The 18,977-nt window shown below is 39.9% G+C and overlaps 1 protein-coding gene across 3 annotated transcripts in view; it reads right to left on the bottom strand.

Annotated features, from left to right (window-relative positions):
- LOC122809750 (netrin-1-like) overlaps window positions 1-18,977 on the bottom strand; it is a 1,405,978-nt gene that overhangs the window by 26,787 nt on the left and 1,360,214 nt on the right. For all 3 annotated transcript variants that reach the window (XM_044081490.1, XM_044081472.1, XM_044081480.1), the window contains one exon: window positions 12,649-12,729. In XM_044081490.1, the coding sequence (XP_043937425.1) occupies window positions 12,649-12,729 (81 nt within the window). The remainder of the gene's footprint in view (window positions 1-12,648; window positions 12,730-18,977) is intronic.

Genomic DNA, 18,977 nt, shown 5'->3' on the forward strand with positions numbered 1-18,977 from the left:
TTCCAAATTTACTATGCTACCACCATATCATATCATAGCTCATCAAATTCTATACCATCCTGAAAGAACCCCTGCCCTAGCTGGCATGTTAAATTTCCACAACTCCAACAGGGCACTATGATCCAGTAACAAATCCCTGATTGAAGTCAATCCATGGAAAAACAGCTCTGGAGAAGCCCATTCTCCTATGAGGTCGCAAAAGCATGGAACACCCTCCATCCCGACCTCAGCTTACAAAATGGCACAACCACATTTAAAGACCTCCTTAAATCACACCTTTAAGCTAACCCTCTTTGCAACTGCAAAGACCCCCCCCCGAATCCTCACCCCACTATGGGCAGCTTACCCCCTGAAGCCTCTGGTGCTCACTTTACACTGTCGCCTATGGGCATTGTATATTTTGTAAATATTGTAAATATGTACCTACTTCTGTGTAACTTATGTGCACATACTGTACTAGTACTGTAAGACATGTGATCTCCTGACTGTAGTATGAGATTGTCTTGCATTTAACTGTTTATTGCCTTATATGATAGCATTCTACAACTTGTTATCCAATTTATATCATTGCATTCAGCTGTCACTCATTAATAACCGATGTATTCACATTGTAACTTCTTGGAGCTTTTCACCCCAGGACTCTGCTGAAAACGAACACCTGCTGTCCAGTCAGATTTATCCTGGTAAAACAAATGTTAGATAAATAAAAAAAAAAAAATACTAAAAAACATTAGATGTATAGCCTTATTTTGCTTCATAAAATACTTGTAAATCACTTGCTCATTTTATATAAACTTTATAAGTTAACAGTACCAGTAATTTAAAAATGTCTCTGCTTTGGGACCTTTTCGTTAGTTGTTTTTTTCTTTGTCTCTAATTCATGTGGTAAAATGTTGAGAGCAATGATTAAGTGCTATCATCTACCTACTAAAGCTAAGTGAAGAACACAGAGCATCATAGGTTCCCCTCGTCTGACTTGTAGTACTGGTAGTCATATATATATTAGCAGAGATCTGACAAATGCTGACTGATCGCCACATATAGGCCAATAATTGGTTGATGTTACTGTATCCCATTGTGACAGTCACCCTGTTGACCTGTGACATCTGAACACTTAACTATATTTGCCATGTCCTTCCTTGTCCTTTGGACATATCACATAACATTGCAGGTGACCCATAACATATTCTATGCTCCCATGGATGTCCTTAGATATCACAATGGCCCCAGTCATGGAACAGAGATAGTCCTGGGGCTATAGAGGAGGCTGGCAGACAAAGTTATAATGGGTCTGCCTGCACTGCACCACTTGCAGTGAGGTTCATTGGCTTATAGATATATGCTAGATAAATGACCACCAGGGCCTCTATAAGACCAGGCATGCCGTCCATCCCATTTGTGTTCCTATATATCACAGGCATTTATTAGGAGAAGGGAGTACATTAGTTAGAAAGTTTCAAGAGGATATGTCAAGGGGGATAGTTTGGGCATTACTGTCTGCCTCTGTCTATCAGATATATAGTGGGCGGACCCAGGGTTAATTTCAAATTTCACATCCATTGGTGAAGGTTATGCTTAAATGGGGTTATGGATGGACTTTGCTTCACATGGATGGGGAGCCTCTTACAGAATATTGCACCCTCTGAGACAAATATATGTTTCACCAACATGTCTTATTATGTCACAAGTAAAATTTAAATTCTTAGATCTAGTAGTTCTGAGGCTGTTCATTTTGTGTATGTGTAAAAGTTCCATCAGAAATAGAACCAAGGATTCATTGTATGCCAGGCATAGATCACTTGTCCATAACATGCAGGAGACAGATTATAGACATAGGGCTTTAAGGCAATCCATATAAGACAATGCATCAGCCATCTGTCTGTTTTAGACCTTTTTGTAAGATATTTGTGTCATGGGGGAATCTATGATAGCTCCCAATTTGCAGTTGTCTGAGAACATGGTCAGCCAAAGTTACTTGACATTAGTCTTTATCTGTGAGAATTAGATGTCAAATAGGACCAAAAAGTCAGAGCATTGAGCACTCTAGTATCCCTCTGGTGACACATCTCTTAGTGGAGGTGGTATCACCAACCCTGTCTTTCTTGGTACTGTTGGTGAGTCAGCTGTCAAACAAGCAAGTTATGTAGGGATTTATGTCCAGTTCAGTGAGTTTGCTAAGTATACCCAAGTGGGTTATTGTATCAAACACCGTAGCCAAGTCCAGGTAGGTGGTGTGCACCATTTTCCCCTCATACATTGCCTTAGTGACCTTCTCAAAGAAGTCCGCCAGGAATAGTAGGCATGACCTTCCCTTGACAAAGCCACACTGGGATGTGTCCAGTGTCTGAAGGTTGCCTATGTCTTTGTTGGTCATTTCCATGATAATTCATTCCATGGCTTTGCATATTAGACTAGTCAGACTAATAGGTCTGTAGTTTCCCGGGTTGGTTGATGACGCATGCTTGTGAAATATGATATAGGTATTTCATGGGGGAAGGCAGAGGGGAGTGGGGCTGGTGAAGTTTGAGCTGAATTTGTCAGTCAGCAAATTTGCTATGTCAGTCTGCTCTGTGAAGTTGGCACCATTGACTACCAGTTTGGTACACTAATGTGTGTTGCCTTTCACGTTTTGGACATAGCTGTAGAAGGCCTTGTGGTTGTCAGTGAAGCTATCTTGACCTCATGATTGGCCTTGATGGACTTAATTAGTCCTCTTAGTTTGCTTATTCATTTACTTGGAGAGCTTCTATCATTAAGGGAGATATTCTTCCTAATTTTAGCCATGACTTTTTCCTTTTGTTTTATAATCTATTAAGGTTAGGATTCCACCAGTGTGGAGTTTGTTCTGGGCTCATATCTAGCAAGCACAACAGCCTTTATACAGCCATTTACATGGTTGTACGTTGTCTCTGTGAACAATTCCACACAAGTTGCTGTGAACTTGGAGTTCAGAAGGGCATTGAATTACAGATGATCGCTTAATAGGATACAGTTTGCTTTGGAACAGTTCCTAACTGTTATAGGGTTTGCTGGGTTTACCGAGCTGAATTTTATTTTGAAGGAGACAACTTTGTGGTTCAACTTAACCAGTGAGGATGGATATGGCATCAGATTTTCTCTATGGTGATTTCCACATGGATAAATTCTAAATCACCATCCTGCTTAACCAGTGTAGAGTGAAGCATGTTGCTAATATACAATGAGTCTCCTCTAAAATTTTGGCCCTGTCTGTGTAGCTCATGGTTTAAATGTGTGGCAAGCATTAAAGCCTTGCTTGAAATCTATGTACGGTATGGTGGTTGAGTAAGGTCTATGTCTCCATGACCCTTGTTACCCACTGTGTGCAATACCTCTTTTTCCTGCAGTCTGTCTACTCTGAAATATCACCCAAATAGTCATTGCATATCTAACAAACAATTTTGTATTTATCCAGGTACTATTATATCTCATAGTCATATTGAGACCTGCTAATGTTTTTCCTGCCATGTCTCTTTTTTTATGTTATCCTACCTTTAAAATTCTTTGATGTTTGTTGTTTTAGTTATCACTGTTTAGGTTACCATTCTATGCAGTGGCAGCCACACCTATATCTCTTGTGCAGTAGAAATCAGCACACTGTTGACTGGTGCTGTCTTCTCCTGCTGGGTCTCTAGCTGTCTCCAGGTGTGCTTTTCCACTGTCTGAAGTAGGTCATCATGTTAGGGATGACTTGGAGGATTATGTGGTGGCCCTCAGTGGTCTGTCGTAGTTATGTGCATTTACATGCATGTGACTTACATTAGTGGGTCATGTGACCACCATCCATACCTCTCAAGTGTCCAGATTTTCACAAAACGTCCAGATTTTTGCCTAATATTTTGGTTCTATTTCTCATAACATGTGTGGTTCCATGGCATATTATTGACGGAAGTAACTAGATAATGACATACATTTGAGTTTTAGACTTCATATTTGCATTTTAATGCAAAAACCTTTATTCTACGAACTTTTTAAGTTTGTAAGGGCAATATTTAAAGTCTGTCTTTTGTCCCCTTATTAGTTTTGACTTTATTCAGATTTCTTGTGCTAAGTGGATGAGAGGTATGCCATCATCAAAGTATGCATGTTTGTTATCAGTCGGCATAGTTTTCATCAGAAAATTCCTTAGTCAATTACTTAGCACTATGCTTCCTGTCTCCTACTACACTGTAATTATCTGTAGGCCATGTTCATCTGGTTAGCCATTGCATGGCTACTCAACTGATGCTTCTGAATTTCAGAACATTTTTCTTAATTAAACAACAGAGAAAGATATATTTTTTATTTTTTCATACTTTCCTACTGCAGCTTTATCAGAATGTTTATGTTCTATGAATGATATGATTCCGAGAAGTTTTAAATGTAAGTATTTGAACCCTTGTTTTTCATAAAAAAGTGCCATGGAATCAATATGCATATTAATTGCTAGCAGATCAGTTGGATACAAACTCATTTGTACAACTCACCTGAAGAATGACATCCCTGGAATACAGTTGCTACCTTATCATCTGCTGTAGTGTCAGTAACAGAAAACAAACCTAATTCCCTGCTGCAAGAATAGTTCTGAAAACTGATAATCTCAGGTCAGATTTCAAGGTTCAGTCTCTTACAGTATTACACCGTGTGTACAAGGTGAGTGTCTTTGTGGCTGCTGTCCAGATTCACATTGTGCTTTGATCATAACATAATGTGCTAGGGTGAGGAAACAAAGGCGATCTTTTACCAGGAGTGTCCATGTGTCAAACAGGAAGAAAAATCTCAGGTTATGATGATCTGTGCTGTGTGTACTTATTAATCATACATGAATATTAACTTCACTGTGTTTTTTTTTTTTTTTTTTAATAAATGGGTGTGGGAAGACACTCTGAATTGTTTTCTTCATTTTAGATGCTATAATTGGCAGAAAGTTCACCTGACAGAGTCTATGACAAAATAAGGACTGCCTGGAAACCCCTAGTGTCACAGGAATATGTGTGAAAGTAAATTACATGAGGGGTTACTGGTGAATAAATTTATATGAAATAATGCTTGAAGTATAAAGATGAAAGTATTTTTTTATTCTGGCATGGGGTAGCAGTAGAACAAACAGCAATCATGTTATTGTTTCAAACTCTGCACTGTGGAGAGACTTTTAACATAAAGAATCTTCAATGATTACTGGGGCTGGCTACAAGGCAGAGCCAAACATTCAATACATTTTACCCCATTTTATGCCTGAAAAACTTGTGCAAGCTAGCCACTTCCACACGGGCAGCTCTTCATGAACAAGAAAACTCCCATTTCAGTCAATTTACTTGTTGCATGCTCTTCTGTAAGACAGAACATGTTCTATTGATTAATGTTTCTGTACCATAGGTTCATAGGTTGGTACTAGGCTATCGGCCCTAGGGCCTATACAAGCCTAGCCATAACATGAATAACTCCCCACTGCAAACACATCATCTCTTCATTGGAGTTTTTCACTCCGCATCCATATTTTCCTCCAGAAGTCAGCACTAATGAATGAATCTTGACAACTGGTTTTCTTGTTTGAAGGTAACCTGCAGTCAGGTTAAGTTCCAAACAATTTTGTGGCAATGACAAAAACTAATTATATTGTCATGGTCTACAGGTGACTATACTCAAAATAAAGGAATAATTAAAAGCATTATCCTGGTGAATGAACAATAATCTGATTATTACAGCAGTTTGTAACTTCACTTTTTTCTAATTACCAGACTCAGAAATATAAAATATACATATTTTTTTCAAAATTCCTCTTGTGCATTACCCCCCCCCCCACATTCTGATCTAAACCAAAATGTTTCTTTTAAAATGTGTAATGAAAATAAATTAGTGATACCATCCCCATTGCAAGTAAAATGAGCATTTCGTTTAGTACTGTAGCCATGAAGTTTCATAAAATACCATATGAAAAAGTGTTGCAAAATACTTATAACACTCTACATGATAGGCATGAATTTAATATGTAAAATACTACACAAAATAGTTTGCTAATAACTTAAGAATGCAATATTGTAGAACTTGGCTAGGCTTGTAAGGGCCCTTGGGCTGTTAGTCTAGTAACTTTCTATGATCCTATGATATTAGAGATTCATTTCACCACTACTAATATCTCAGGTCTCCATTGAAAATGGGCCTGCCCCCACTCAGAACCCAGTTATCAAACTACAAAGATGAATAAACAAATAAGTAAATAAGCAGTACACAGACACAACACTATGAGCTACCAGCAAGGTATATTCTTTAGTGTTGTACGATTCCCATAATCACCACGAGTAATGTGTGAACATGAGTATATAAGCCACTAAATCAGACTAAAGTACCCTGCTGACCCCAGAAAAGAGGCATAAGGAACTCTTAGCAGTATTTCATGCTTCACATTGTGTTTTAGACACCTGACTTTTATTAACATCTCCAAGAAAAAGAGGGATAGTTCGTTTGGTCTACTCCTGCAATGATGGAGAAGAAGCAGACCCTATGTCACAAGATGGGTTGCCAACTGGCTCATGGACAGAACCCACATGGACAGAACCCACATACTAGGTGACTTCAATTACCCTAATATAGACTGGGAACGCTACTCAAGCCCAAACACCCTAGCCCAAAAGTTCCTGGAATTCATAAACTCAAATGCCATGGAACAACTAGTCACCATCCCCACAAGAGGAGATAACATACTTGATCTCATCATCACGAACATGGGAGCACAATGTTCAACACCGGAAGTATACCCCTCACTGGTGAGATCAGATCACAAACTAATCTCGCTGGAGGTCCTCATCCCACCCCCACCTGAAATAAAAAAGACCACAGTAAAGAACTTCTCAAAAGCCGACTTCACACTTCTAAAGACTAGTGTGGTCTCCTTTCAGGCCTCCGAGCCGGAAAACAATACTCAAGCCGCTGAATCACTTACAAACGCCTTCTACCAGCACCTGCAGGACTGCATGGATAAGGCAATCCCAAGCAAAACAAAGACTCTTTGTACCAAAGGCAAGCGCCAGTCTGGTGGACCCCAGCCATAAACAAACTCTACAACAAAAGGAGGAAGCTACTACAAGATAGAGCAAAATCCTTAAAAGGTAAGACACCCTTGATCACTATAAGTAAAAACTAAGAGCTCTCATAAAATCATCCAAAGCAAATTTGAGAGAAAAATAGCTAAAGACTCAAAAGACAATCATAAGGCCTTCTTTAGCTATGTTAGAAACCTAGGAGGAAACTCCCAGATATGCTCAGAACTAGTTCAAAATGATGTGAAGATTACTGATCCTACAGACATTGCCAACATACTGGCTGACAGGTTCAGTGCAAACTTCTCCCCTCCCCAAAAGGAGAGATATCTATACCAAATGAGTGCAGCCCCCAAACATCTCCAGCCCAAGTGAGAACTGCTCTCTCCAAAGCAAAAAACACAGCATCCATGGGACCCGATGGTGTCCCCGGCTGTGTGCTCCACGAACTCAATGAGGAATTAAACCTACAGCTAGGACAGCTGTTTAATCAAAGTCTTACCTCTGGATACGTACCCAGGAGTGGCGCACTGCAACTGTGGTCCCACTTCACAAAGGCGGTGCCTCCACAGACCCTGGAAATTACCGTCCCATTAGCTTGACAAGCCTTATCTGCAAAGCCATGGAGAGGATCATAATGGACCTCATAAATAAAGACATAGGGAATTTGCAGACTTTGGATCCAACCCAGTTTGGCTTTGTCAAAGGCAGATCATGCCTTTTAAACTTGGTTGACTTTCGAAACAGTCACCAAAGCCATTGATGAGGAAAGGCAGTCCATACAGCCTACCTCGATCTGGCTAAGGCCTTGATACAATACCCCACTCGGGTATCATTGAAAAACTCATCAGCTTAAATGTTAACCCATACATCACAAGATGGGTTGCAAACTGGCTGAGTGACAGAACCCACAGGGTCAGAGTTGCTGGCGCCATGTCAGACTCAAAGCCTGTCACAAGTGGTGTCCCACAGGGCTCAGTCCTGGGCCCACTCTTGTTTGGCATCTACTTTTCGAAGTACAAGCAAACACAGGAGGGTTATGGCTGACAAAGTTTGCAGATGACTGCAAACTGGGCGCCATAGTAGAAAACACATCTGACACAGATATCCTTCAGAAGGGTCTCACAGAAATGGATAACTGGTGCCAGAGCCACGGCCTAAAGTTAAATGCCAAAAATGCATAGTCATACCCTTGGGAAAAACAAGGTTACCCCTAGCTACCAAATAGGTGGCAATCCACTGAGCACAGAAGAAGTTATCAGGGACCTGGGGACCCAGGTTGATAGTAGTCTGTCATTCGACACCCATGTAGCTAAAGTAGTTAGGAAGTCCTTCTACATTGCCCACCTTATCATGAAGGGATTCTCATCTAGATCAAGGGAGGTCATAGTCTCCCTTTACTCATCACTCATCAGACCAATGATTGAGTACAATGCCCCATTCGGAATGTATCTGACCCGACACTTGCAGCAGCTGGAGAGGCCACAAAAGTTCCTCACCAAAAGGATAAAGGGTCTCAAAATCTGTCCTATGCTGCCCGACTGCAAACACATCATCTCTTCATTCAGTCAGCACTAATACAACTGGATTTCTTGTTTGAAGGTAACCTGCAGTCAGGTTAAGTTCCAAACAAGGCAATGACAAAATGCAAAATAGAAATAAAGTAATTTTTATCCTGGTGAATGAACAATAATCTGTTATTACAGCAGTTTGTAACTTCACTTTTATTGAAAATGGGCCTGCCCCACTCAGAACCCAGTTATCAAACTACAAAGATGAATAAACAAGAGCTACCAGCAAGGTATATTCTTTAGTGTTGCACGCATTCATAATCACCACGCAGTAATGTGTGAACATGAGTATATAAGCCACTAAATCAGACTAAAGTACCCTGCTGACCCCAGAAAAGAGGCATAAGGAACTCTTAGCAGTATTTCATGTTTCACATTGTGTTTTAGACACCTGACTTTTATTAACATCTCCAAGAAAAGGAGGGATAGTTCGTATGGTCTACTCCTGCAATGATGGAGAAGAAGCAGACCCTCATATTACAGGTGCAGTGCAAACCTCACCCCCCCTCTCACCTCCAAAAGGGCCCATAACCATACCAGGAGAATGTAGAGGCCCTGAAATCATAGACACTCAGGTTACACAGCATCAATGGGACCAGATGGTGTCCCAGGCTGCATCCTACATGCAGCAACAGTTATTCTGCTCCACAAAGGTGGACCCAAAACAGACTCTGGGAACTATCGCCCTATAAGCCTGACTAGCTTGGTCTGCAAGGCTATGGAGCGCATCACCATGGAACTGGAACTTCCAAACACTGCACCTCCTTAAACTTTTGGTGGACTTCTTTGAGACAGTTACCAAGGCTATAGATCACACAGCCTACCTAGACCTCGCAAAGGCCTTTGACACCATTATCCATTCTGGTATTATAGACAAGCTCACCAGCCTGAACATAAACCCCTATGTCACAAGATGGGTTGCCAACTGGCTCACGGACAGAACCCACATGGTGAAAGTTGTGGGAGCTAGGTCCGACTCTAAACCAGTTACAAGTGGAGTTCCCCAGGGCTCAGTCCTAGGATCCCTCCTGTTCGGCATATACGTCTCAGAGGTACAGGCAAACACAGGAGGACTATGGCTGACAAAGTTCACAGACGACTGCAAACTAAGGGCTATAATTGACTCTCCAGCTAACACAGGCATCCTCCAAAAAGGTCTCACTGAGACGGATACCTGTTGTCAAAATCATGGCCTCAAGCTAAATGCCAAAAAGTGCATAGTCATCCCCTTTGGAAAAAACAAAGTACCCACAAGCTACCACATAGGTGGTAGTCCCCTAAATATGGAAGACATAATAAGGGATCTGGGGACCCAAGTAGATAGTAATCTCTCCTTTGATAATCACATTGCCAAAGTGGTTAGAAAATCCTTCTATGTGGCCCACCTAATCACAAAAGGGTTCGCATCCAGATCAAAAGAGGTCATTGTGTCCCTCTACTCATCACTCATCAGACCCATCATAGAGTACAATGCCCCATTTGCGTTGTACCTTACAAGAAACCTGCAATAGCTGGAAAGACCACAGAAGTACCTCACCAAGACGATCATTGGCCTCAAACAGATGCCCTATGCAGCTCGACTGAAGAAATTCCAGCTGTACTCGGTTGCATACCGCCTACTCAGAGGTGATCTCTGTCTGACATACAAGGCCATGTCCAACGCAGAATTGATGCACATGCTCCACCTTAAGAAAACCATATCTCCTCGAGCCACATGCTCTAGAGATCTAAACCTTACTACAACAATAAATAGGATGTGCTGGAGGGATAGATTCCTGTCCCAGAGACTTCCCATGCTTTGGATCAAGATTCTAATCTACATTAGGCAGAGCTCCTCACTAACCCTCTTCAAGAGAAACCTTGACGAGTGGATGGGAAACAGAAAGTTTACCCCGGGGATCACTTCAGTGGCTCTGCTGGACAGAGACACAGGGAACTAATCTAAGGGGGCAGTGAAAGCCAGCACATTCTGGCTAGGCTTATAAATGCCTTTGGGCAGATAGCTTAGTACCTACCTATGAACCTATGAACCTATGAACAATGAGCCTCCCTCAAGCCACAAGAATGTGTGTGAGACACCACAAATATCTAAAAGTGCACTGGGCATATCAATATAGATAATGTCGCAATTTGCAAAAAAGTAAATTACATCACCACCCCTCCCCCAACATGCACACACTTGAAGTAAAAAGAGATGGCTTAATTTTACATTTATTTCACTATATTGGTCACATTTTGAATAATATATGTTTTACAATTAATTTTATTTTCATTTCTATTCCTCATTTTAATTGAAAGTGATTTTTAAGTGAAGAATATATTGTATTGTTTGAAATTGTTTAGTTTTACTGTTTTCTCAGATTTTCTCTATAACCACACACACAAATTATATTGTAGTAGGTGTTGGGTAATTATTTACTCAATCTGCAAAGCATTTTGGGTAATCAAAACAACTTACTTCTTTAGAAAACTAGCCTCTTACATACAATGTAACTTTGCTTTTATATTAACACATTGCTTAACTTTCTATGTAAGGTGTTCCACTTGCTAGATCCAATTGATAATGGATTTTTTTCCAGGAAGTAAGAAATATCTGCTGATTCATTTACCATTAGAAATACAGCAGCCTATACTTTAACTTAAGTTAGTCAGGCATTGTAGGATCAGTCTTTCAGATATCACAGCTGGAATTCTCAGTTCCAAGAAAAATTTTTCGAGGTAGAAGTTAGTTTTAGTTTTGCCATTACTTCATTAGTTCTGCGAGGATACAGCTAGTCAACAGCACATTGCAATTCTAAATTATTTTTTCAGAAAATGTGGATAGCAATTATTTTGTTAAGATTTTGAAATGTCAGAACCTGATGTAGCTAGTCCTATAATGTTGAGACTGAATGCTTGAAAAAACAAGCATACATATATTATATTTCAGATTGCCATCTCTCAGAATATTCCCTTTTCTCTGAAGTATGTCATTCTCTTAGCATATAAACTTGGGAGGTTCTGGTTTGACCCCATCCAAAAAAGATTTTTTAGTAGAAGAGCGATGTTCGATATTTGGTTCTCTCCTGCATTTTCGGTCTTTTTCCCTTTTTTGCTCTTATCGCTCTGTATTTTGAGTGCCAATATTTCAGTATGGAGCTAAGTATTTATTTTAATGGCCATTAAACCATGTTCAATTATTGATTTCAGGGACTCAGCACCTTCCCTGATTGCTGTTCACAAACTGATGCGTCTTTCTCCTAATATACCACAAATGATTCTAGATGATTTGTCTGCATCCAGATGCCATCAGCATTATGTAGGGAATGTCAGCCAGTTAAACAAAACCATCTCCTTTCAAAAAAACTAAATTGTATCACATAGGGGTACCACCTGTCCCTCTTTGTGCAGTTGTACCCTGTGAAAAAAAAGAAAAAAACTAGAAAGTGGCAAATGTCCTCACATTTTAGGACAAAAATATCTCCTAAGTTTTCTTCAATAGCTGCATAAAACAGTTAATTTTGTATCTGAACTCACAAGCAACTTAAACGTTATAAGACTACGCTTTTATTTGTGCTGTGGGTATGTTTTGTCCTACAAAATCTCACATTTCTACAAAAAATGTCCCACTTTGGGCATTTGAAATGGTGGCAAAGTTGTTATCATGATAATATTCAACTTCCTACTACATATAAAATAATCCTACCGTCTCCACATTTTGGAGTGCATCAAGCTATTAAATCGGTTTATTTCTAACTGGATACTTTGTATCATTGCTCTTACATTTTAGCATAGCACTAGTTACAGATTAACTGTTTCCACTTAAATTTCCTCATAATCTTCTCTTTCTTCATCTTCTACATTTGCAACATTTTACCCCTTCCCTTTCTACTGCCCTTCACTTTGATTGTGTTGTGCTAGAATTATTATTCACTTCATGAGATGTTTCCACCCACCTAATAGATCCCTTTTTAATGCTGCTGTTTTGGTTTTGCCCCATATAACCTTTGAACTAGTTTGTAAAAGAGGGCCTTCACTGTCTAATCCGTCATCAAACTACTTACCATAGTCTTTTCGACAGTACTTCTTTAAGTTCATTCTCACTCTTCCATGTGTTGGTTTGCAGTATGATCCACACTCGGTGCCTAAGGAATAAATTACACTCAATCATTCAGAAGAACAGAAAGCTAGAAAGCTAAAACTCACACTACTGAATAGTTCCAAGGCTGTCACCAGCAGATATCATCAACCTGACACAAACCAGAATAGGAACAAGTGAAACAGTTTCAATATGAGTCACGCAAGCTACCTATCTAAGGATGACTAGTATAAAATATAAGTGCATAAACTCAAATGTGAAACAATTAAATATGATAGTCAACTGTGCATATAACTGAATGTAACACAAGCTGAATTTATAAATAGATGTCCTTCAAATGAATTAAAAGCTACCTTGCTGATATGCAGGAAAACACTAATATGCTACCAGCAGGCAAGGGACTGCATGGAGCAAAACAAGCAAAGCAACTAAAATTAAAGTACAAGGCAAGCGCCCAGTCTGGTGGACTCCAGCCAAAAAAAAACTACAACAAAAAAAGGAGGCTACTACTAGACAAAGCAAAATCAAAAAAAGGTGACACCCTATCACTATAAATAAGTAAAAAAAACTAAGAGCCTCATAAAATCATCCAAAGCAAATTTCGAGAAAAAAAATAAAAAGACTCAAAAAGACAAATCATAAGGCCTTTTTAGCTATGTGTTAGACCTAGAGGAACTCCTCAGATATGCTCAGAACTAGTAGTTCAAAATGATGTGAAGATTACTGATCCTACAGACATTGCCAACATACTGGCTGACAGGTTCAGTGCAAACTCCCCCTCCCAAAGGAGTTCCAGACCCCAGCAATCTCTGCCAGCAAGTGAGTGGCTGGATCATAATGGAGCCATGGAGTGGATCATAATGATTTGCAGACTTTGGATCCAACCCAGTTTGGCTTTGGATCCAACCTAGTGCTCATTTCTTTAAACTTGGTTGACTTGAAAGGTGAATTTTTCCAAATTACCCAAAAGGCAGTCCATACAGCCTACCAGCCTACCCTATGGGGGCTAGGCACAGGCCCCACCCCAATACATCATTCAAAAATCATTCAAAGGCAAATGTTAACCCATACATCACAAGATGGGTGCAAAACTCAATTGAGTAGACAGAACCCACAGGGTCAGAGTTGCTGCATGTCCCCACTCAGACTCACAGCCTGAAGTGTCCCACAGGGCTCAGTCCTGGGCTCCACTCCACTCTTGTTTGGCATCCTTCCTCAAGTACAAGCAAACACAGGAGGGTTATATGAGCACAAAGTTTGCAGATGACTGCAAACTGCCCACATCTAGACACAGATATCCTTCAGAAGGGTCTCAACAAGAACGATAACTGGTGCCAGGCACGCAAAAAAAAATGCCAAAAAAAATGTATAGTCATCGGGAAAAAAAAAAGGGCCCTAGCTACCCAAAAGGTGGCAATCCACTGAGCACAGAAGAATCAGGGACCTGGGGGGGGACCCAGGATGATAGTAGTCTGTCATCATTCGACATGTATGTAAAGTAAGTAGTTAGAAGTCCTTCTACATGCCCACCTTATCATGAAGATTTCTCTCTCAGATCAGGGGAGGTCATAGTCTCCCCTTCTTACTCATCACTCATCAGAATGATGAGTACAATGATTGCCCCAATCGAATGTATCTGACCCGACACTTGCAGCAGCTGGAGAGGCCACAAAAGTTCCTCAAAAATCCTATGCTGCGACTGGAAAGAACTCCAGCTCTATTCAGTCGTCACCACTTGCCTCAGAGGTGACCTTGCCTAACATACAAAGGCCATGTCATACCCAGATAAAATCTAGATCCAGCCACAAGGGAAGAGAGACTTAACTTAAACCTTAACCAGCTATTAGGGCGTGCTGGTGGGATAGATTCATCACCCAAAGAGAACTCCCTATGGGAACAAAAAAACGGCACATGTGAGGCAGAGCACTGGCTGGCCTTGTTCAAGAGAAAGAGATATATAGAATTACCTCCAGTGTGTACCAGTAGAGCAACACAGCAAAATAAAATAAATAATTCCCATTCCCCCCCATAAGGGTGTGGCGTAGTCACAAAACATGGGGGCTAGGCTTATAAATGTCCTCGGGCAGATAGCCTAGTATGAACCTATGAACCTATGAACCTATGTGGGGTGGGCTAAACCCATTACTACAGCCTCATGACCTTATTATCCATGTTAATAGGATACACTAACTCTGAAGTAACAAGACATCAGAATAAAGGGAATATTTGGTTTGTTGTCATTTTTCTGTAACAGAATTATCGTGGATTCTGTACATAATGTTAACAGAAGTGTGGAAACGGAGTTGAAATGTTGTGGGGAGTCAGGGCTCTAGCCTACATTCATTAAAGGAAGTAATACTAATGTAATGTATACGAATATGTACCAGAGTGTTAATCACTTACCAGTTATGTAATGTAACTATTTATTTACAAAGGTATGGCTTTTACAGTTCCATGTTATGGTAATGACATGTTTAAACCAAGCTATTCTTTTCATTTAACTGTAGAATGTACTTGTCTGAAAATACATTCTGTTCTATCTCATTTTCCTGTAAAGTTTGAAGCAGCTGCTTCCTTTATGCATACCAGTTCATCATTCTTTACTTTTCCATGTTATAATATGGATTGGAACACTTCTTCAGAATATGACAATTATACAAATGCTGTGCTTCATAACATGATAATAATTCATAATAATGGAGAATGTGACTTCTTTAGAGCTGACAGAGTTTCAGAATTTCAGAAAACAGCGTATTCTTGAAACATAGCATATAAGTTAAAGCTCCTTAAATGGAAAACAAGTTAAGCTTTTCAATTAAATAACTTTACAAAGTATAAAAAGTATTTTTTTTGCCTTGACTTACACACTTTACATTTAAAGTGTGACTGCAGCATTTCTCAATGGAAACTCAAAAGGAATTCACTATATACCCGCAAAGGATTTGGACATACATTTAGAAAACCAGCTACACACAACTTCTTAAAGCCCTAGCACTTAGTTCAGGTTTATAAATGGCCAAGCTACATAATTAGTTTATAACCAAAAATAAACTTCATAACATTTTTAAGCATGTTAAGCATGTTGACTGTAATACAGAGACAAGTACAGTGTTCTGGCTTTTGATATTATTAGAAGTACCTTCCTGGGATTTGCACTGCTGTATAGTTGACAGCAAGTCAGTAAAAAACGAATAACCCGCTGATTCAATAAACTCCATGTAGGCTTTGCATGAAACCTATATGGAGTTTAAGCATGACGAGCTGCAGCACGAATTGCATATATGCTGCCGATCGGGCTTACATGAACACAAGCATGGTTTTGTGGCCAGCAGCAGTTTCTATGCCCGGGAAGCCATGCAGAGTAGCACAAGCACAGATGAAGGATGTACTCAAGTTTGTTTACACGCAAGCTTGATTGGTGAGATTGGGCGGACAACTACAATAATTACCAGGGTTAAAATACTGCAGTAACATCAGCAGTGACACAGTAAAGAAAGTGTGCAATATGCAATAAATAAATTATTTGATTATTGAAATAATGGAGGGGGTGGGCTAAACAGGAAGGGCAAATACAAGGAAGCAAATACTGGGCAGGAAAAGTGTGCTGATGAAAATGGCACAGGCATGCATGATCGGAATGAATAAAGAGTAAAACGGTATGATAAATACATTAAAGTCCACAAAATAGGATATGCAAGTTTATGTACACTTCTAGCACGAGTTAGTAACATAACATTAAGCACATATGTAACTAGCACAGTATGTACTGGTGTTTACACCTCCTGAGCAAGTATATTATGATATAAACATCACTCATGCTCACTCGAGAGGACATTTAGTAAGGATGGTATATAAATGAGGGTTATACTCTGAAGATCTGAAAAATGACTAGCTTGAATAAGACTGACATGTCACCATAACTCTCAAACTATCAGTGACACACAGAAACAGACTCCTGGACAAATGGAAATAGAAACACTCACGGAAAATTTTACAAGATTATGACCATTTATCTGTGCAATGACAGAAAACGTGAGTGTAACTTACTATACATGCTCTTCAGGAACAGAAGTCTACAACTCTAATGATTGTCAGTATTCTATAAGGGAAATTCACCACCTCTTCATTAAAACTGATCAGTTTTTGGATGGTTTAAGGGGGACAGAGTTAAAAGTAGAGTTGAAATCAGGGCCAATCATGGCCAACTGATAAGTTTTTCATGACACATATGCCATAATCACCACTTGCAAGAATCAAATCTATGCCATCAATGTTGTCAATGTTTTAAATGACACATATGCCACAATCACCACCTGCAAGAATCAAACCTATGCCATCAATGTTGTCAATGACCTTTGTAGTTACTGAGTGCAATACAGAAAGACGTGTCCTGCAGGCATCTGGTAGAACACCTTGAAGGGAAGTGTGCACTGTCAAATCGAAATGGATATACATCCCAACGAATAGTTGTGTATGGCCTTCCAGATTTGTGAGAGCTTACTGTGCCAGATGTGATACTATTGACTAAAGCATACCTGGCCAATACTATGAGTGGCTTCCCTACACACAGCTGGCTATTGTATGCATCTGAGATATGTAATACCAGTTGATATTGTCTGAAGCATCTGTGATTGTTGTGTGAATTAAGAAGTGATCCATTATAATGAATGGTACAGCACTATGTGAGAATGATGTCAACGCATCAACTATGCCGATGTGCACAGAAAGTACAGCAGTACAAAGTCAAGTCTCAGTGATCAAGGAAGCTGTCACTGTAATATTGTACACATCCCAAATAATACATGGAGCAACTACTACAAACACATGTCTGACCTCAAGACACATAATGCATGATCACGATCCCCCTGACATCACTATTCAAAATGTTATAGTGCCATTTAATTCCATACTTCCATAAGTGTTCATCCAAGCTAACAAGTGATAATACTGATGTGATGTATTTGTACATCTGTGATGCAGTACAGTCACACTATAGCTGTACGTAGGCTACAATCAGTCTTCACAAGTTCATATGTTCATAGGAGAGTACTAGGCTAATGGCTCAAGAGATCATACAAGCCTAGCCAGATTTAACTTGAGTTTAGCAATCAATAGCTAGGTAAATTAAGTTCACAGAGGTATGAGCCTATGAAGTGGTAAGTAATGCTGACTGCATCTGCCCATGATGGTCATAGGCACCACTCCACGAGTAAATTTATGATTACATATCCATTGATCTAGGTTGCACTTGAAGGGCATCTCAGAAGAGCTTTGTTTTACATGAATGGGAAGCTCATTCCAGTGAAGGTTTAGTCACTGACAGATGTATCCATCTCTCTAAAATAATTTATTTATGTCAGAGGCTAGGTTACGATCCGTGGAATGAGTAACCCTCGTACAGTTTGATTTACAAATGTGTAATATTTCTATTAGGGCTGGATTAGAAACTATCCTGAAGCTGAGACACAGGTCATTCCTTAGCAGTTCATAGCAGACAGAACATAGTCACAGGGATTTCAATCTCTCCATGTAGGACTTGTTTTTTATAACCTGTATCTTCCTGGTGAGAAAACTCTGGGATCACTACAGCTGTTGCAGATATCTGGTGAGGTACAGGCCAAAGGGTGCATTGTACTCAATTATTTGTGTCATAGGCTCTTACTTATGAGTTGTGCCACATAGAATTATGTTCTCACTGCTATGGACACAGGGTGGTTGATGTTCAGATTAATATCAACCTGAGTACACAAATCACATACCAGTGGGTGCACTCTTACAGGGGTGCTGTCTGTATTGTAATTAGGTAGGGTAATTGTTTTACTAAAGGAAATCATTATAAACTTTATTGCATGTACGTTCCCACCATGGGTCTGGCATCAATCATTTGTGTGCTTTAATCCTTTCTGCAGTATATCCTTAGCTTTTGTGTATTCAGTGATTGAACCCAATTTGCAGTTAGCCGCACACTTGGTCAGACAAAGATAGTTTACGTTTGCATTAACTTCTGAAAAAGAAATACTGAGCAGGAAAATGCTTAGTATAGAACCCTGTTGTATGTCCCTGGTGCCTGGCCTCTTGCTAGAGGTGAATTCATACAGTTTGACAGTAAGCATCCTGTCAGTGATCCATTTGGCTACCCACCTGTTAATGTAGGGTTTACGCCCAGTAGAGAGAGTTTCTCTCTAATACCTTAATGGGGAATTGTGTCAAATGCCTTGGCCAGGTGTAATTAGGTGAGATGCATAGTCTTTCCCTCCTCCATGGCCTGGACAACCTTCACAAAGAAGTCAACCA

The sequence above is a fragment of the Protopterus annectens genome, chromosome 1.part1, assembly GCF_019279795.1.
Source record: "Protopterus annectens isolate FY-2018-M chromosome 1.part1, PAN1.0, whole genome shotgun sequence".
In the NCBI taxonomy this organism is placed as follows: domain Eukaryota; kingdom Metazoa; phylum Chordata; order Ceratodontiformes; family Protopteridae; genus Protopterus; species Protopterus annectens.